The sequence below is a fragment of the Pleurodeles waltl genome, chromosome 5, assembly GCF_031143425.1.
Source record: "Pleurodeles waltl isolate 20211129_DDA chromosome 5, aPleWal1.hap1.20221129, whole genome shotgun sequence".
In the NCBI taxonomy this organism is placed as follows: domain Eukaryota; kingdom Metazoa; phylum Chordata; class Amphibia; order Caudata; family Salamandridae; genus Pleurodeles; species Pleurodeles waltl.
The window spans coordinates 22,116,037-22,136,690 of record NC_090444.1 but is presented as its reverse complement, the minus strand read 5'-3'; the positions used below and the strand labels follow the sequence as shown (position 1 = coordinate 22,136,690).

At 47.0% G+C, this 20,654-nt stretch overlaps 1 protein-coding gene across 5 annotated transcripts in view; it reads right to left on the bottom strand.

The window, feature by feature from the left end:
* Positions 1-20,654, bottom strand: part of B4GALNT2 (beta-1,4-N-acetyl-galactosaminyltransferase 2 (SID blood group)) — a 302,788-nt gene that overhangs the window by 20,023 nt on the left and 262,111 nt on the right. For all 5 annotated transcript variants that reach the window (XM_069233513.1, XM_069233511.1, XM_069233512.1 and 2 more), the window contains exons 7-9: positions 15,947-16,033; positions 7,575-7,762; positions 7,070-7,210 (exon numbers count right to left, since the gene is read on the bottom strand). In XM_069233513.1, the coding sequence (XP_069089614.1) occupies positions 7,070-7,210; positions 7,575-7,762; positions 15,947-16,033 (416 nt within the window). The remainder of the gene's footprint in view (positions 1-7,069; positions 7,211-7,574; positions 7,763-15,946; positions 16,034-20,654) is intronic.

The following is a 20,654-nucleotide window of genomic DNA, read 5'->3' as shown; positions in this document are numbered from 1 at the left end:
AGGTGACTTATAAGTTACTTAAATGCAGTGGTAAATGGCTGTGAAATAACGTGGACGTTATTTCACTCAGGCTGCAGTGGCAGGCCTGTGTAAGAATTGTCAGATCTCCCTATGGGTGGCACAAGAAATGCTACAGCCCATAGGGATCTCCTGGAACCCCAATATCCTGGGTACCTCATGGAGAGTCCATCTGCATTGGAGTGGGTACTCCCAGCACTGAGGATATATTGGAATTAACAGAGGGAGACCTGTCCCTAACAGTTTGCACTCTAACAACCTGGCCTTCAGGAACAAAAGCATCCCTACTATGATGGGAGCTTCTGTTACTACCAACATTGCTAGGTGGTCTGCTAAGGGGCAGATTTGGAAGAGAACCCTGTACACCTCCCTCAAGGGGTTCCCCTGAGTCAGAGTGTGAGCTATCTAATAACTTCTCAGATGAAGTGCCACCTACGGACTTATCATTCTCAATGAGCATGTTATACAGAAATTCTCTAGAAGGGTTCTTTCCTACCACTAAACCTCTATCAATGCAGAGACTCCTTCGGCTCTTAAAGTTAAGATTGTCATAAGTTGTATTGACCATTTTAAGAGAAGTTCCTACATCAGACATGATAGAAGAAGGTTAAGGACAGTGAGAAGAGAGAAAAAGTTTCAGGACTTTTTAAAGAACAGGAAAAAAACTTTTTGAAACTTTTAGAAATTTTAGGAGTACTTTTCAGCACTTAGCAGGGAGTGTAAGAGAAGAAAAGCAAAACTTTTTGGTTTGGTGTACATACACTGAACTTGTTTTGTATATTTTTCTCTTATGAAAAGTACAAAATGACAAAGTGGTAAGTAGTTACTAGTATCACATAGTGACCTATGTATAGTGCACATGTGTAATGGTGTCCCCGCACTCACAAAGTCCGGGGAAATTGCCCTGAACGATGTGGGGGCACCTTGGCTAGTGCCAGGGTGCCCTCACACTAAGTAACTTTGCACCCAACCTTCACCAGGTGAAGGTTAGACATATAGGTGACTTATAAGTTACTTAAGTGCAGTGGTAAATGGCTGTGAAATAATGTGGACATTATTTCACTCAGGCTGCACTGGCAGGTCTGTGTAAGAATTGTCAGATCTCCCTATGGGTGGCAAAAGAAATGCTGCAGCCCATAGGGATCTCCTGGAACCCCAATACCCTGGGTACCTCAGTACCATATACTAGGGATTTATAAGGGTGTTCCAGTATGCCAATGTGAATGGTATAATGGTAACTCTGAATATGGTCATGTAAGGTGTCTGACATCTTGGAATAATACCCCAGTGCTGATTCTAGCATTGGTTGTATAATTCCACGCACTCTTGGGGCTCCACAGTGGACCCCCAGTACTGCTATACCAGCCTTGTGAGGGTTTGAAGGCAGCCCAGCGCCTGCCACTCCACAGACAGGTTTCTGTCCTCCTGTTGCTTGTACAGCTTGACCTCAGGAAGGAAGAAACAAAGGATTTCCTTTAGGAGATGGGGTGTTACACCATCTCCCTTTGAAAATAGGTGTTACAGGCATGGGAGGAGTAGCCTCCCAGGGCCTCTGGAAATGATTTGAAGGGCACATTTGGTGCCCTCCTTGCATAATCCAATCTACACCGGTTTTGTGACCCCCAGTCCCTGCTCTGGTGAGAAACTGGACAAAGGAAAGGGGAGTGACCACTCCCCTGTCCATCACCACCACAGGGGTGGTGCTCAGAGCTCCTCCAGAGGGTCCCTGGGTTCTGCCATCGTGTTTTCAGGATGTGCAGGGAACTCTGGGAGCATCTAAGTGGCCAGTGCCAGCAGGTGACGTCAGAGCCCTCTTTAATAGGTGCTTACCTATTTAGGTGACCAATCCCCCTTTCAGGGCTACTTGGAGTCTCTCCTTTGGGTGGTTCTTCAGATTCGGATTGCAAGACTCCAGCAGGAATCCTCTGCATCCTTTACTTCACCTTCTCACCAAAGAAACTGCATATGGACCTCCAGGAATTCTACAAAACTGCAACAAAGAAGCCAGGACGAATTCTGCAACACTGTATTTTCAGTTCCTAACAGCAAATGCAACTGTTTCCTGGTCATGCATCCTCAGAGGGCATCCAGTCTTCAGTCAGCACCAGAAGAAGGAATCTCCCTAGAAGTGAAGGTATCACTTCCCTGCTCCAGCAGGTACCCTCTGCAGCGACGACCGGTGGCTTGGGTCTCCTCTCCTGGCGAAGTGCATAGATCCAGCAACACGGGTGGTGGACTGAAGTGGTCATGACGGTCCTGACGTCCAGCTGTCCAACTTTGGTGGAGGTAAGAGCTTGACTCCCCACGCAAGACAGCACCCCCATGCACCGTGTAATTTGCAGTTACCAAGGCTTGTGTACGACCTTCCACTAAGTTCTTCATGCACAGCACAGTCCCGGCCCCATCACTCCCTCCTGCGACGCACAGCTTCCTGCGACATTGTCCGGCGGCGTGGGACCCTTTGTTATAGTGCTGCATGGGCCTCCATTTGCACTTCCTTTGTCTTCATCTTGTGGGACTCCTCATCATGCTACCTGATCTTCTGAGGGCTCTCAGCACTACTGAGGGCCCCCTGGGACTCCCCCCTCCTGGGTATAGTCGATCTGGTTCTTCCTGGTCCCAGGCAGCACCTTTTTCCTCCAACTGCGACTTTTGCATTTGCCAAGGCTTGTTGGTGGAATCCAGCGACTCAAACCAGACTGCAACCATCCATCTGGCGTGGGACATCATCTGCACCAACCAGGAACCCACATCTATCTTCTTGGGTGCAGGACTGACTGTTGTTCTTCACCGGTGGTTCTTCTTTTGCACCTTCATCCGGGTTAGCATGGTCTCCTGTTCTTCCTGGACTCTTCTGTGCTTCTTGGAATTGGTCCCCTTCTTCTACAGGTCTTCAGGTCCAGGAATCTGTTGTTGGTGTTGTGCTGTCTCTTCTGGTTCTTGCAATATCTTCTTTCTCGTTTTCTTCTGTGTAGTAGGAAAGTTCCTGTGATTTACTCCTACTTTCCTGGGCTCTGGGTGGGTTCTATTACTTACCTTCGATGTTTTCTATACACTCCCAGTGCTCCTCTACACACTACACCTGCCTTGGTGGGAAACCAACATTTGCATTCCACTTTCTTAGTATATGGTTTGTGTTCCCCAGGCCTATTCCTAACTATTGTGATTTTCACTATTTGCACTGTTTTCTAACTGTTTGCTTACCTGTTTTTGGATACTAGTGTATATATTGTGTATATTACTTACATTCTAAGGGAGTATAGTCTCCAAGGTATATTTGGCACGTGTGTCACCAAAATAAAGTACCTTTATTTTTGTACCACTGAGTATTTTCTTTCTTGTGTGTGAGTACAGTGACTACAGTGATATTGCATGAGCTTTGCATGTCTTCTAGTTAGTCATTGTCTGCTCATCCACACTACCCCTAGAGAGCCTGGCTTCTAGGCACTGCCTACATACACTAATAAGGGATAACTGTACCTGGTATAAGGTGTGAGTACCTCTGGTACCCACCACAAGCCAGGCCAGCCTCCTACAGATATAGGTAGGCATGTTAGTGATTTAATGTTGAATTTGGTAGGTAGGAATTGTAGGTTATGGTACACATGTAGGTGATCTGCTGGGTAGATGTAGGTTTGACAGGTTGGTGATTTGAGGTAGAGGGATGGTAGGTTAGGGATGGCAGGGAGGTAGGTGTGATTGGTTAGGTATATGCTGATATGGCGGGTTGGTGAGCTGGGTTCGATAAGGTAGGTAGTGATGGCGGGTTAAGAATGGCACGCGTGTAGGTGTAACCGCTTCGGTACAGGTAGGTATGACAGGTTGGTGATTTAAGGTAGATAGGTTAGGTATGTTGTATCCTTTGGTAGTTGTGGGTTACCACGGACAGATCATTTTTCCGATATTTCAAGGTTTCCGTTCTTTAAGCATTTTCTAGATTTGTTTTTTCTTGCAAATGTACGCATTGTTAGAATGCAGAAGAAACATGTTTGTGTATTAATAAAGCACAGTTTTTTGTTAATGTGAAAATGAGTGTTTTATGACAACTGATGCGGTAAAATGTTGCCCGTGTTGCTTCCAACTCTCAGAATGCAAACAAAAAGTGAATTCTTTTAAGCGGAGGGAAGAACGGTTCACTGATATTCACACGTAGGTGCTCTTCAGTAACGCTGCTCCTATTACTGCAAGTAATACAGATAGAAACATTAATACTAATAGCAGTATTGCTAATGATCGATACTATGGATGCTGGTCTGACAGGAGACACAAGGTTCAGCTTCCGCTGGAAGGACGGGCGGGAGGTGCGGAGAAGGTCCCTTTGGCAGTGGCCAGTGTCCTCGATGCCCCGCGAGGAGGCCCCCGTCTGCGCCGTGCTCCGGTGTAACAAAGGACCTGAAGACTCAGCCACGTGCCTTCAAGTCCAGGCAGCCAAGCGGAAGAAGGCCCAGGGGTGAGTACCGAGAGCACCGAGCAGCAAACAGTAAAAGTAAATACCGATTTCAATTTCAATTCTCTTCCATCTGCAGCTTAATACATTAAAAAAAATAAAAACATGCCCAAAATGCCACAGTCTTCACACACTGCCCAGTCAAACACTGGTAACCAGTCAAACACTGGTAACCATTTCAACGGCTGAGTCATAGCACTCTTGAGTTATACTTTTTTGAAGTTCCTTTTGTGGTATTGTTGGCAAGTGATCATGCAACAGAGAGCTAAAGCTGCTTGTGGCAAGACCTAATGGTGACTTTAGGGTGCCAAGTGAGAGGTCCAGTGACAGTTAACGGGGCCGCCAGGGCTCTATAGGTATATATAGGTGAGAGGGAGAGAAGTAGCCTATGGACATTGGAATACAGCGGACTGGTTTACAACCCCCTCCGCCTAACTCAAAATAAGGCCTAGGTCTCGAACGTCGTGTCACGAGTGCTGCACAAGGCCAATCCCCCGCACGGATCCCCGAGGAGCGCTAAACCACTGAGGCATCTGTTACTGGATAGCAGGGAATAATGGGACTGAAGACACCTCCTAATCCTCACTTGGAAATGAGGGATTGAGATTCACGCTCAGGATCCAGCCATGCTTTTAAAAGGCGATATGTTCAAGTTCTAACCATTTCCAACCACAGTAGTCATGGTGGAGGCGCAACATGGAGGTTATGAAAGGTAGGCTCAACGAGCATCCCTGAGGCACCCCACAAGCGGTAGTCCTAAAGGAACCCAGTCTGAGATCTGAGAGAAGATGCCAACCAAGGCTTTGCCCTCGACACCCGCCTCACGCAGCCTGGTTAGCGGAATACCGCGAGACAGGGCGATGAAGGTTGCGGAGGAGTTCAGTAGGGCCACAGCAGTTGACCTTCCATGACCTAATGTTATTCACAGCTTTATACACTTAGCAACAAGAGTGGTTTTAGGGCCCAGAAGTGGCTAGAAGCCAGGTTGTGCACCATCGAAAAGAGGTCTCCTTTATGAAGTTTGACAATGGCCTGTTCACTTCCTTCCCAGCTATCTTGTCTACTTAGAGCAGCAAGGAAATAGGAAACTAACTGCACAGGCTGTTCCTCTCAGCTCTTATTACTGCACATATCACTAGCACACTTAGGAGTGTCCATGGTAACACTCCACCCACACAATTTGTGCCTCACAAATTCCAGCAGAGCAAATCTGCCAAAATGTATTGGGTGAACAATTCCTGCTAATGATTAAAGCATGCGGACGTTGGTACTTTTAGCACCAAAATCTGCACATTGTTCCCTTTTTTGGGGATTAAGTAATTATTATCCATGGGTTTGGATTTCCCTGATCTGATAACTATCAGCACAAACACCGGGCCACTTGTAACAAGGGTCAAATTGTGTTGCAGGAAGTTGGGCTGTGTGTGCCTCCTTGCTGAGTGTGTCTGCTAACCGAGTGTGAGCCCTCTGAGGCCAACAAGCAGCACTTGTGCATTGCAATCTGGGATGGCACATCACACGTGATGGCATCTGTCCAACCTGTACCTGAGGAGATCTCTTCAAGGTGATCCCAGATTCCAGTCATTGCACTGAGTCAGATTCATCTGCCCCAAGAGATCTTCTGTTTATTCTTCGGTGAATATTCAAAGCCTGAGAGCTGCAATCCCATGAAGGGATGTAGAGGTTTAGGAGTTATGGTGATACTACTACTCTGTGTCAAACCTCGATCTTGATTCTCTCTAACTCTGGCCCACCCACCCACAGATCCAGGAGGTGCCCTTCCTCCAGATTCACAGTCCTGCACCTGTTACCCATCACCTACGGTAAGGTCCGGGATGAGCCTTTCCTCCAGATTCACAGCCCTGCACCTCTTACTCACCCACCTACAGATTCAGGAGGTGCCCTTCCTCCAGGTTCACAGCCCCACACCTCTTAATCATCCACCATCCATAGGATCCTGGAGGTGCTTTTCCTCTGGATTCACAGCCTTGCAATCAATCAATCTGTATTTGTCTAGAGTGGCTTATCACCCGAGAGGGTATCCAGGAACTTGCTACAGGTGTTAATCGGAGAATCAGATTTTCAGACCCTTACTGTAGTGGGTCAGCGATGGTGCGGAGGTGGAGGGGGAAGAGCGTTCCAGGCCTTGGCAGTGAGGTGGGAGGAGCATCCCTCTGTGTGGCAGCAGTGTATGCATGTTATTTCTGCAAAGGCGAGGTGAGCAGAGGTTCCTGAACAGCGGGTAGAGGTGAAGGTGGTGGCTTATGTAGGTGGGTCCTAGGTTGTGGAGGGCTTTGTAAGTAAGGGTTAGGAGCTTCAAAAGACATTTCTTATGGATCAGGAGCCAGTGGAGGTCCTTCAGATGCTTGGTGATGTGGGTTCACTAAGGTAGATTGAGGATAAGTCTGGCAGCTGCATTCTGATCTGTTTGAAGTCACTGCAGGAGTTTGGTGGTGGTGCCAGCGTTGCACCTCTTACCCACCCACCTACAGCTCCAGGAGATGCCCTTCCACCCGATTCACAGCCCTTCAGATGTTACCTACCCACCTACCATGGGATTTGGGAGGTGTCCTCCCTCCCGATTCACAACCCTACACCACTTACCAGATCCAGGTTTGTAGACTCCAGAACATCGACCAGCTGCTCAAGCTTCGTCTTTTCATTAAATATAAAGTCGTCATCCACCCAAAGGAAATATTTTGTTGTAACCTGAGACACTGCAAGATTCCTCCCGGCAAACCAACCCTGGAAAAGACAAGATGGGAGCTATAAATGTGCAACTTTAGGCTGGCACCTGAATAACCAAAGGGATCAGTCTTGCAGGAGTAAGAGACCGCATGACAATCACAAACAGTGAACACCACAGACTTGGAGAAGAAGTGCAAGCAAAACCAATGTCCTTTCAGAAAGGATTAGCCTACCCACCTGTGGGACAAGAGACAAGAGTCTGTAAATCAATTGTTGAAACACAGGTTGGATCACTGAAAGCCCAACACCTGATTCGTTTCCAAAACCACCACCAAAAGAATGAAAAAGAAACCAAGACCCCTAAGCCTGCGTATTGACATCTGCCATGCACAAGGTGGATGGCTACAGCAACGTTTAATACCTTGGCGAATGGCATGAAGTACTGCTCGACGTTCGGCTCTTGGATTTTTTCGGGTTGGTCATTATCATCGGCAACAATTATGGTGATGTTTGGGTAATACTTGTGGATACTCTTTAGCAAATTATTTAATTTTTGATAGCGTAAAAATGTTTTAGTGACGATGGTAACCAAGGAATTGATGTTCCGCTCTGTGAGAGTTAAAATGGCAACATTAGAGTTTTCCCAAAACTCCACTCCATCCTGAACTCATGCTCTTTACTTCCTGCCCTGATTATGACCCATGGCCATTCGTAGCCATCAAGGATTGAAACGTGGACATAATTTAAGAGGACACATGAGGAATGGAATATTATTGAAGCAGTCAAGAAAGAAGAGTTTTGAAGGATACATTATTCCAGTCATGTTTAGAGAACTATGTTTCACTTCACTTATCCTGTTCACAGTACACATGAGCATTTGAGAACAGTGCAGCATTAATTTGTCAAGCAAGATTTGCCTGTATGTATGTAGTAATTGCATATCATGAACCAAGCCAAAAGCCAACGGGCACTATAAAGGGTCATACTCTGGCATCAAGTCACAAGTCTATGTGAAGAATTTTAACACTAATATTTTTGCACCTCATTGTTTTGTGAAATGTTTTTTCTTCATGCTAATAAATTGAGTTATTCAATTGACAAACTACGTTGATTTTCTGACAACTCTATTATGAAACTTCAGAAGAAGATTAAAATAACCACAGATGAACCATAGTATTTGGCACATTTGACTTACGTTGTGGTGACTGACGCTATGGCCCTAAAGATAATCAATGGTAAGCAAATGGAAACCGAGAACCAGTTTCTTTGTGTAGGAAGTTGGCTCTGTATGTGCTATTTCAAAGTAAGGAATAGCATGCACAGAGTCCAAGGGTTCCCCTTAGAGGTAAAATAGTGGTAAAAGAGATAATACTAATGCTCTATTTTGTGGTAGTGTGGTCGAGCAGTAGGCTTATTCAAGGAGTAGTGTTAAGCATTTGTTGTACATACACATAGACAATAAATGAGGTACACACACTCAGAGACAAATCCAGCCAATAGGTTTTGTTATAGAAAAATATCTTTTCTTAGTTTATTTTAAGAACCACAGGTTCAAATTTTACATGTAATATCTCATTTGAAAGGTATTGCAGGTAAGTACTCTAGGAACTTTGAATCATTACTTTAGCATGTATACTTTTTACATAAAACACAATAAGCTGTTTTAAAAGTGGACAGTGCAATTTTCACAGTTCCTGGGGGAGGTAAGTTATTGTTAGTTTTAACAGGTAAGTAAGTCACTTACAGGTTTCAGTTTTTGGTCCAAGGTAGCCCACCGTTGGGGGTTCAGAGCAACCCCAAAGTTATCACACCAGCAGCTCAGGGCCGGTCAGGTGCAAAGGTCAAAGAGGTGCCCAAAACACATAGGCTTCAATGGAGAGAAGGGGGTGCCCCGGTTCCAGTCTGCCAGCAGGTAAGTACCCGCGTCTTCGGAGGGCAGACCAGGGGGGTTTTGTAGGGCACCGGGGGGGACACAAGTTAGCACAGAAAGTACACCCTCAGCAGCGCGGGGGCGGCCGGGTGCAGTGTGCAAACACGCGTCGGGTTTCCTTCAGTTTTCAATGGGAGACCAAGGGGTCTCTTCAGCGGTGCAGGCAGGCAAGGGGGGGGCTCCTCGGGGTAGCCACCACCTTAGCAAGGGAGAGGGCCTCCTGGGGGTCACTCCTGCACAGGAGTTCCGTTTCTTTAGGCGCTGGGGGCTGCGGGTGCAGGGTCTTTTCCAGCCGTCGGGAAATGGAGTCTGGACAGTCGCGGTCAGGGGGAGCCTGGGGATTCCCTCTGCAGGCGTCGCTGTGGTGGCTCAGGGGGGACAACTTTGGTTACTCACAGTCGTAGAGTCGCCGGAGGGTCCTCCCTGAGTTGGTTGTTCTCCACCAGTCCAGTCGGGGTCGCCGGGTGCAGTGTTGTAAGTCTTACGCTTCTTGCGGGGAGTTGCAGGGGTCTTTAAATCTGCTCCTTGTAACAAAGTTGCAGTTCTTTTGGAGCAGTGCCGCTGTCCTCTGGAGTTTCTTGTCTTTTTCGAAGCAGGGCAGTCCTCAGAGGATTCAGAGGTCGCTGGTCCCTTGGAAATCGTCGCTGGAGCAGGGTTCTTTGGAAGGCAGGAGACAGGCCGGTAAGTCTGGGGCCAAGGCAGTTGGTGTCTTCTGTTCTTCCTCTGCAGGGGTTTTTCAGCTCAGCAGTCCTTCTTCTTGTAGTTGCAGGAATCTAAATTCTTAGGTTCAGGGAAGCCCTTAAATACTAAATTTAAGGGCGTGTTTAGGTCTGGGGGGTTAGTAGCCAATGGCTACTAGCCCTGAGGGTGGGTACACCCTCTTTGTGCCTCCTCCCAAGGGGAGGGGGTCACATCCCTAATCCTATTGGGGGAATCCTCCATCTGCAAGATGGAGGATTTCTAAAAGTTAGAGTCCCTTCAGCTCAGGACACCTTAGGGGCTGTCCTGACTGGCCAGTGACTCCTCCTTGTTGTTTTCTTTGTTTCCTCCAGCCTTGCCGCCAAATGTGGGGGCCGTGGCCGGAGGGGGCGGGCAACTCCACTAAGCTGGAGTGTCCTGCGGTGCTGTGACAAAGGTGTGAGCCTTTGAGGCTCACCGCCAGGTGTTACAGCTCCTGCCTGGGGGAGGTGTTAGCATCTCCACCCAGTGCAGGCTTTGTTACTGGCCTCAGAGTGACAAAGGCACTCTCCCCATGGGGCCAGCAAACATGTCTCTAGTGTGGCAGGCTGCTGGAACCAGTCAGCCTACACAGATAGTCGGATAAGTTTCAGGGGGCACCTCTAAGGTGCCCTCTGTGGTGTATTTTACAATAAAATGTACACTGGCATCAGTGTGCATTTATTGTGCTGAGAAGTTTGATACCAAACTTCCCAGTTTTCAGTGTAGCCATTATGGTGCTGTGGAGTTCGTGTAAAACAGACTCCCAGACCATATACTCTTATGGCTACCCTGCACTTACAATGTCTAAGGTTTTGCTTAGACACTGTAGGGGCACAGTGCTCATGCACTGGTGCCCTCACCTATGGTATAGTGCACCCTGCCTTAGGGCTGTAAGGCCTGCTAGAGGGGTGTCTTACCTATACTGCATAGGCAGTGAGAGGCTGGCATGGCACCCTGAGGGGAATGCCATGTCGACTTACTCATTTTGTTCTCACTAGCACACACAAGCTGGTAAGCAGTGTGTCTGTGCTGAGTGAGGGGTCTCTAGGGTGGCATAAGACATGCTGCAGCCCTTAGAGACCTTCCTTGGCATCAGGGCCCTTGGTACCAGGGGTACCAGTTACAAGGGACTTATCTGGATGCCAGGGTGTGCCAATTGGGGAATCAAAAGTACAGGTTAGGGAAAGAACACTGGTGCTGGGGCCTGGTTAGCAGACCTCAGCACACTTTCAATTCAAAACATAGCATCAGCAAAGGCAAAATGTCAGGGGGTAACCATGCCAAGGAGGCATTTCCTTACACTTTGGTTCTGGCCAGAGGTGTGCTGTGGCTGGCAGCAGAGCTGGCACAGTCACAGAAGGGAAGCTCAGACACCTGCAGGTATTAATCTATCAGTATCTGGGTCAATAACAGCCATGCCCACCGACCAACTCTAAGCCCTCAACTTAAAAAGACAGTTCAGCTTGAAGAGCCTTTGTGCTAGGGTTTAAGTCTGAGAACTCCCTTCTGAATTGACTTTACTGTCCCTCTGCCCTTTATTGATTGATATGATGATGAGGGCCATGCCAGCTCTCTTAATACTGTTCGGTTGCCCTAGAACTCAACACTGTGTGCCTGAACTGTAGCCCTTAGAGACCTTCCTTGGCATCAGGGCCCTTGGTACCAGGGGTACCAGTTACAAGGGACTTATCTGGATGCCAGGGTGTGCCAATTGGGGAATCAAAAGTACAGGTTAGGGAAAGAACACTGGTGCTGGGGCCTGGTTAGCAGACCTCAGCACACTTTCAATTCAAAACATAGCATCAGCAAAGGCAAAAAGTCAGGGGGTAACCATGCCAAGGAGGCATTTCCTTACACTTTGGTTCTGGCCAGAGGTGTGCTGTGGCTGGCAGCAGAGCTGGCACAGTCACAGAAGGGAAGCTCAGACACCTGCAGGTATTAATCTATCAGTATCTGGGTCAATAACAGCCATGCCCACCGACCAACTCTAAGCCCTCAACTTAAAAAGACAGTTCAGCTTGAAGAGCCTTTGTGCTAGGGTTTAAGTCTGAGAACTCCCTTCTGAATTGACTTTACTGTCCCTCTGCCCTTTATTGATTGATATGATGATGAGGGCCATGCCAGCTCTCTTAATACTGTTCGGTTGCCCTAGAACTCAACACTGTGTGCCTGAACTGTAACCCCATACTGGAGAAACTTTGAAAGGACCCTTGGATAATTGTCTATTTCCGGAGTACCTACAGCACTTGCTTTAGAGCCCAAGAAGACCATTAGTGGTTCAGACATGAACCATCAACCCAAAGGAAGAATCTTCCATTGTGTAGATTTGAGAACCCTGTAGAATTGTCCAAAGTCACAGTAACTAAACTCCTACCAGCCAAAATGAAGAAAGGTCACATCCAATGTTCAAAGTGAAAGGTTGGAGTGTCTCTTGACCAGTTTGTAAATGTCTTTGTCTTCAACTGAAAGGTGTTACTACTGGTTCAAGGGTCTGTACCCAAAATGGAAGCACCTCATGGGCCACCATCCAAGATTCAAACCTGCCATCGTCCAGCACAAGAGGACTACTGGAGTAAGAGTTGGGTTTGCCATCAAAGTACATCACCACCATGTACCAAACATCTAGGGATTGTATCGCAAAATGGTCCAGTCAAGGTCAGCTGCAGAACAGGCTCACCCTAAAGAGTGGTAAATACAGAAGGAGAAAGTCTGTGGTCATAGACATGGCTCTTCCACAAACAACATTTGGGGCACCAAATTTGGTTGTGAAAAGCTTCACCATGCTTGTATTTTTACGTGGTTGGGGGGAGAAAGACAGCTTGCAACTGCAGATATTGTTATTTTACAGAAACCTCCACCGCACCATGGCCAGTTACATGAAAGGATCTCTACCTCTGGAGGTCCACCAAAGTTGGAGAAAGCAAGAGTCACAGATGCCGTGCTTCCTTCCACAATACTCTGAGGTCCCATGGTCACCAGAAGTATCTAGTGGTCCATCCAGGAGCTGGGATCCCTAGTCCATAGTGGCTAGGATCCCACACACATCCCCAGATGCATCATGGCTAGATCAGAAAAAGCTTCACTGTATCTGGAGGTCCTTGAATATGAAGACATGGGAGGTGGTGACCAACAGACATCATGTTACACTCACAACTCTTAACAATTCAATCCTACTGGAGGTTCACACTGGTGAGCATGAGTGCATGTGAGCACACATGCCATGCTTCCACATGAAAAAGTCTGAAGCATCATAGTTATGTGGAGAAAAGGCTTATTGTACCTAGAGAAACTGAGAATCACAAGTTGTGTAACACAAATATCATGTTTCCATACATAACCCCTGATGCGTCAAGGTCAGTTGAATATCAGTTGCTTGATCTCCAGGCTCTTGCTGGCAGAGGAACAGAGGCCTATGACCTCAGATGCAGCACTTCACACACACCCAGTGGACGCATCGTGGGCACACCTTGAAGAGGCTATCTATCTTCAGAGGTCCAGCAGGGTGGTGGAAAGAAGGCCTTGGACCTCAGATCCTGTGGTTGCACACTCAATTCCTTTTACACTATGATTAGAGGTAGAGCATGTGTAGTGTATTTGGAAATTCATATTAGAGGGGAAACTATGTCATGTGATTGTAAATACTGTGCCCAACTACAAAATAGCCAGGCACATACCATCCTGTTGGTTTTTAGGACACAATCCTTATGCTTGCAGGATCATGAAGGAGATGTCTGTTGGGGACTGGTGGTCACACATGCTGTGCGCCCAACTCAACCTCTAACGTGGCATGGCTGGATAAAGGTCCTAAAGGAGAAGGAAGGGTATCTGGTGACCTACAAAGAGACTTCAATGCACAAATTCCTGATGCTTCGTGTTGTGGCCATCAAGTGTCTCACTCCATCCAGTGGTTCATAGAATCAGGTGTTCAGGGCTGTGACTGATGTGATTATCATCATCTAGAAGTCAAGGTAAGCAAGTGTTTAAAAATGGGCACAGTGGATGACTATGATGCACCCCTGTTAACGAACACACATTAGTGCAGTCAGTAGAGAGGAGAAGGAGAATTGATTGCATTCAATATATCAGAATTGTTGAGGACCTGTGAGCATACAGGGTGTGCTGTCGCAAACAATACCTGCAGTAACATCATTGTGGTCATATATAGAACATGCTCAATATATGTAAGATGCGAGCATCCTGTAGCCATAGACGGTGTGCTGCTGCAAACAATATCCAGACTGACATCATCGGGGTTGGATCAACATTATGCGCATATCACTAGCTTGGTCATAAAAGAGAAGAGAGCGCTGGACCAGTGACAACATTTCAAAACCAGTTTGTCTGAAACAAGCTTTCTGGAATTGTTCCCACGCTTGGAGGTCACAGCCAGAGGCGGACTCACTATGGGGCTGATTTGGGTCCTGGTGGATGGAATACTCAGTCACAGACATGACGGACAGCCTGCCTGCTATATTACTATCCCCATAGGATGGAATGTGATCGTAATACAGCGGACGGGTATCACTCATGTTAGTGATGGAGTATTCTCCTATGCCACGATCTAAATCAGACCTTATATGTTTTGGATTTCACAGGAAAAGCAATAACCTATTCATCTGAGTCTTGCCCAACACATAACCACTTGTACGGTGTCAGAGTATGTATGTGGACCATCTAGCACCCACAAATCAAATGTATCCCTGTGTTTCCAATTTCAAAAACCATTTAAAAAGCCATTGGTCTCACCTTTAGGACCTATTGGCTTTGCCAAGTTTTTTTGCCATGCTGCAAAGCATCCTTCATGCTGTGAAGAAGGGTTAAAGCATAAAAAAGCTTTTAATGCGGCCACCCACGCCATTCTATAGGTGCGCACACCATGCATATGTACACCTACAAAATGATGTGGGTGCTTTTTCCTCTCTAGTTACAGATCCCCACTTGATCTGCAACTAAAAAGAAAAACATAAAAGCAGGTGGACAGAGCAACCCTGAGGGACACAGAAGCAAACTGGTGGAGGTAGAAACAACTGGGGGGAGCAGAAGCAACGGACAGAGTAGGGGAAGGAGTTGCAACGGGCAAGAGCATCTTTGCAGAAGGCAAGGGAGAAGCTCAGGGTTGAGCTGGCAACAGGGAAGTATGGGGATGGGGAGAAGAAGCAGAGAGAGAGGAGGGAGTGGGTGAGGGGAAGCAAACTGGAGAGTGGGGGTCGGGTGGAATAGCAACAGGTGATAGAAAAAAGTAGAATGTATGTGAGAGAAGCACAGGGGCAAGAAAGGAATAGGGGGAAGTACACAAGGGCGGGCGCAACATGGATGGGGATGTGGAGAATCACACGGATAACAGAGGAACACAGATTTCAGGTGGAGAGAAGTAGAGGGAGACAGCTGGAAAAACAACACTCCCATGGAGTGCATAGAAGAAAGTAGTGCTTCAAAAGCAAGTAGTGCAAGGAGAGCAGCCAGCCAATCAAAAGGGACGGTAGGGAGTCAATCCACCATGAAAGAGACAAACAAAAAGTTAACAAGCTGGGGCACGAATCAAAAGCAAGCAAATAAGAGTGATTGGTAAGCCAGCCAATGAGTGGGCTCCAGGCTCCTGTACATCCTTAGTAAGCACACAATATATCTCGCAACAGTCAGCGCCTCATGTGCTTCTATTGGGCGGGACCTAAAAAGCACCTCAAAGAACATGTACTATACGGCAATGAAATTGTTTCCTTATGACAACTTATCAATTATCAAATCTCATCTCCTCAAGGCATCTGTCACCTTGCCTTTAAAGCTCCCTTTTAGGTTTTCCTCTGTAAATCCTCTTCTCCTCTTTAATCCTAAAACACCCTCCTTCTCTGACATAAGTGACCCTTCCTTTAACCTAGATTCTATCTACTCTGTCTTAAGGCAGTGTGGTTGAGTTATTAAACTTCACTCTTTTCTTCGAAACAGACAGTTCAGATGCTGCGTCTCCACCCCTCCTGTGCCTAGTCTGTGCCACACAACAAACACACACCTCCACTGCGGGGGCCCACAGCTATGACATGTTTCATAGATAAATTAATTGTGTGAGGTTTGTGCAAACACATCGCTCAAAAACAATTCTACATACCAACTTCACATTATCCATTTGTGGATAGTCAAATATTTACCTGCGCCAGGATCATGTAACCAGGGCAGTCTGGGCTGTCGGATCAGCACTGGAAAACGAGCGGCATAGGGTCCCATCCTGAAGCTCACTGCAAGGGAAGCAGAATCCTGTACGTCAACATCTCTTGCAACGCCTCACTTAGAACAGATTTCAGTCACATCAACATCTCCCGCATTGACTGTTAGACCTGACAGCCTTGGGGTGGTCACCCCCAACTTTTTGCCTACCTCTCTCCACTTTTTTGACACTGTTCTTGCTGGTTTTAGGACTTTGTGCACTTTAGCACTGCTAACCAGTGCTAAAGTGCATATGCTCTCTCCCTTAAAACATGGTGTGATTGGTTCATACCTAATTGGCATATTTTATTCACTTCTAAGTCCCTAGTAAAGTGCACTACATGTGCCCAGGGCCTGTAAATTAAATGCTACTAGTGGGCCTGCAGCACTGATTGTGCCACCCACATCAGTAGCCCCTAATCCATGTCTAAGGTCTGCCATTGCAAGGCCTGTGTGTGCAGTTTCACTGCCACTTCGACTTGGCTTTAAAAGTACTGGCCAAGCCAGGGTGCAGTGTAAGTAAAAGGCAGGACATATATCTGTGTGTTTTATATTTCCTGGTAGTGGACAACTCCTAAATTTGTTTTTCACTGCTGTGAGGCCTGCTCCTTTCATAAGCTGACATTAGGGCTACCCTTGTATACTGTTTGAGTGGTAGATTCTGATCAGAAAGAGGTAAACAGGTCACATTTAGTATGGCCAGAATCGTAATACAAAATCCTGCTTATTGGTGAAGTTGGATTTTATATTATTATTTTATAAATGCTACTTTTAGAAAGTGAGCATTTCTCTGCACTTAAAATTCATCTGTGCCTTACAGCCTGTCTCGAATCCACGTCTGGGCAGGGCTGGTTGACAGCTCCCTTGTGCATTTCACCCAGACAACCACAAACACAGGACACTCAGTCACACCTGCACTCATCTGCATAATGAATGGGTCTTCCTGGGCTGGAAGGGTGGAGAGCCTGACACTTGCATTTCAACGGACAGTGGCCTGCCCTCACACAATGGACTGTCAAACCCCTACTGGGACCCTGCCAGACAGGGGTGTACTGAATGGGGACCTTGTGCACTTCAAAACAACTCTTTGAAGTCTCCCCACTTCCAAGGCACTTTTGGGTATATAACCTGGGCCCCTGACCCCACCACCTCAGACACTTCCTGGGACAGACTCTCTGAACCAGATCCTGCAACATGCTAAAAGGAGATGCCTGGCTGCCCAAAGGACTCACCTGGACTGCTTTGCTGTGAAGGACTGCTGCCTTGCTGGCCTCTGCTGAGAAGTGCTCTCCAAAAGTTTGACTCCTGTTCCTGAAGTCTCAGGGCCAAAAAGACTTCTTCTCTTCAAAGGAACTGCTTGTGCAGCGAAAATGGATGCACATCCTGCCGTAATCGACGCACAGCCTGCCTAGCAGTGAAAGAACCACTGCATTGCCGACCCGGATCGACGCAGCCCAGCTCCCCAAGTGGAGATCGACGCAGTACCAGCGTTGTGACCTGAACTTTCGATGCACAGCCCACTGGATCAACGCATCGCTGAGTCAGAGAGAGGCAGTCTGACTTCCTGCATGAGGAATCGATGCAGCACCTGCTATGCAACAGAAACTCTGACGAATCGCCCACCGGATCGACGCAGCACCCTTTACTTCATCCCGCACGCACAGGATTTCCACACATCGTCCCTTGGGCGTCAAAAGACCCCGCATCGCAAAAAGGATTCAATCCTGCGTGCCGGAGTTCGACGCAAAGCCCTTGCAGAATGGAAAAGAATCAGTGCATTGTCTGTGCACGGCCGGAAATCTGACGCACACCTTGCTTTTTTCACTCATCTCCTCCTTTTTGGTCCTCATGTGCGTAATTTTGACGCATACCATGTACTTTGTTCTTGCAAGAGCCATTTGTTGATTTTTAAGAACTTAAGACGCTTCTTATCATTGCAAAAGTGATATTCCAATTTGTGATTATCAGATCTTGATCGTTTTGACCTTAATTTAATTAGATAATTATCTTATATTTTTCTAAACCTGTGTGTTTTTTTTTTTTTGTGGTGTTCTCGCTGTGTTATTGCATGGTTTATTCCACTAATACTTTACATATTACCTTCTAAGTTAAGCCTGCTCAGTGCCAAGCTAACAGAGGGTGGGCACAGGATAATTTGGATTATGTGTGACTTACCCTGACTAGGACTGTGGTCCCTATTTGGACAAGGGTGTATATCTTTGCCAACTAAAGACCCCATTTCTAACACTGACTCAATCCAATTAGAATTCATTCACGTCAACATCTACTGCAGCACCTCACTTAAAATGGATTTCACTCACGTCAACATCTCCTGCAACACCTCACTTAAAATTGACTTCATTCATTTCAATATCTCTTGCAAAGCCTCACTTAGAACAGATTTCACTCTATGTCAATATCTCCTGCAACGCATCACTTAGAACAGATTTCACTCACGTCAATATCTACTGCACTGACTCACTCCAAACAGAATTAATTCACATCAATATCTCCTGCAACGCCTCCCTTAGAACAGATTTCACTCATGTCAATATCTCCTGCAACGCCTCACTTAGAACAGATTCCACTCATGTTAAAAGCTCATGTTATGCCTCAATTCGAACAGATTTCACTTGTGTAAATATCTACTGCACCGCCTAAGAAAATCACCCTTTTAACATGTTCACCCCAATATTTCTGACTGATACTGATGGTAACTGACCCGGACTGTGCCCCGTGCTCTGCCTAACAGGCCTTTGGCCTTTGGTCTGTGCTATGAATAAAAGGTATAATATCAAATGACAATGTTATAATTCCAATTTGCAATTGTAGGAGGCTGACCCTCTATGTTGGCCTGCAGGGGGTCCAGGCAACCACACGTTGGTTTCCAGAGGTAAAATTTAGACCACCTAATGCTCCACTTTTTATGGAAGCTGGTGGAGCAGTTAGGCTAATCCAGGAGATGTGCTAAGTATTTACTGTATTTACAAATCCAATCATGCACCACACACACTCAATAAATAACTCAGGACCAGAATTTACAAAAATACTTCAGACTTTTATATAAGTTTTAAGACCAAGATCTTTAAAATATGTTAAGTACTTTTCGAGGGATGACTTTTTAAAGTTTTGGTAAAGTCAGTATTTCTGTGAGTAATTACGCACAATAGGAATTAACGCACAGCCACCTTTAAAAATGCATTACAAATCATACATTTGAGTTACCGGTCTCTTCTTTAGCTGGATGGCCACAAAAGTCAGTGGGCACCTTATGCCAGCTGGAGAGTCGTGGGCGGCTCCTGGTTCTGGTGAGATGAGCGCTGGAGAGGTTCTTTGCACAGGCACAGGGCCACCTGGATGGGCCACTAGGAAAAGGAGCTGGATTGCAGATTTAGAGATGGTGCCTGGGGGTCCAATTCAAGATCGCAAGGGGCTGGGGACCCGGAACACACAACAGATCCCACGATGCAAGGCCCAGGGTGGCCATGTGCAGGGCGTTTTAGAGGTCTTGGATGCTGTGCGCAACGGAGTCCTTTGGAGTTGGAGGTGAGTCTCTTTGAGGGCTGCTTACAGGACAACGAGGGCACTCTGGCTTGAGGTCCAGGGTATCCTTGATTAGGGTTTTCTCCTGATCCTTTTTCAGCTCTGGGGGAGCTGGCTTTCTGCTTGTCCGACGCCAGCTGGCCAGTACCAAGGGTATTGGCATAACTCGGCCACTAGAGGGCGCAGCAACACTAAACTTGGCAGAGTTGTGTGTCTCGTCAAGGTGGTCTTCAGTGTGTTGTTGGGTCCAGTTGCGACTTCCGGTTGTGGTGATATCAACCAGTCAGTGAAGTGACCCTCACTGGTTTGCTGGCTCTTTGCAGGTTTCTTGAGTTTCCAATGGAACACTTACCCTTGGGTGACTACACCCACTACAGTGTCCACTTCCTGTGGGAAGGGTCACTTTCCTAAACCTCATTGGCTATCTTCCTCCATTCGAACATGGAGGAAAAGGAAATAAAGGGTCCACTTTGCATGCAAGTCCTTAGGGGTGGTGCATGCTCAGTGAGGCCACCCCTCCTGCCCTTTGTCTGGTTTCCCGCCAAAAGTGGGAGTTTACAAAGGGGAAAGCCATCTGCTGCTAGCAGCAGGCCTGGGGGCTCCAATTTCAAGGGCAGTAGCCCTTTGAATCTCACTGCCAGAGTGTTGCACATTCCTGAGGAAGGGGGTGTTAGCTCTTCCACCCAGTAAGGGCATTGTTCCCAAACCAAAGAGCCTGGGCTCTCTTCCCAGGTTTATGGGTCGGCTGTCTTAGCTTTTACAGGGAGCACATCTAAGGTGACCCCTGGGTACATTTAGTGTTAAATCCAATACTGGTACCAGTTTGTATTAATCATTCTGAGTTGTTTGATACCAAACATCCCAGGGTGCAGAGTGGCCATCATGTAACTGTGAAACTCGCATTTGACCAGTGTCCAGCACATGTATTAAAATGGCTGCTCTGTTCACTCACTATGTCCCAGGTTTGGCAAGAGCACAGTGGGGGCACGTTGCTCATGCAGCAATGCCCTCACACATAGAATGGTGCACCCTGCTTTAGGGGTGGAAGGCCTGCCAGAGGGGTGACTTACCCATAACATATGCAGTGTAGGGTGGACAGGGCACTAAGGG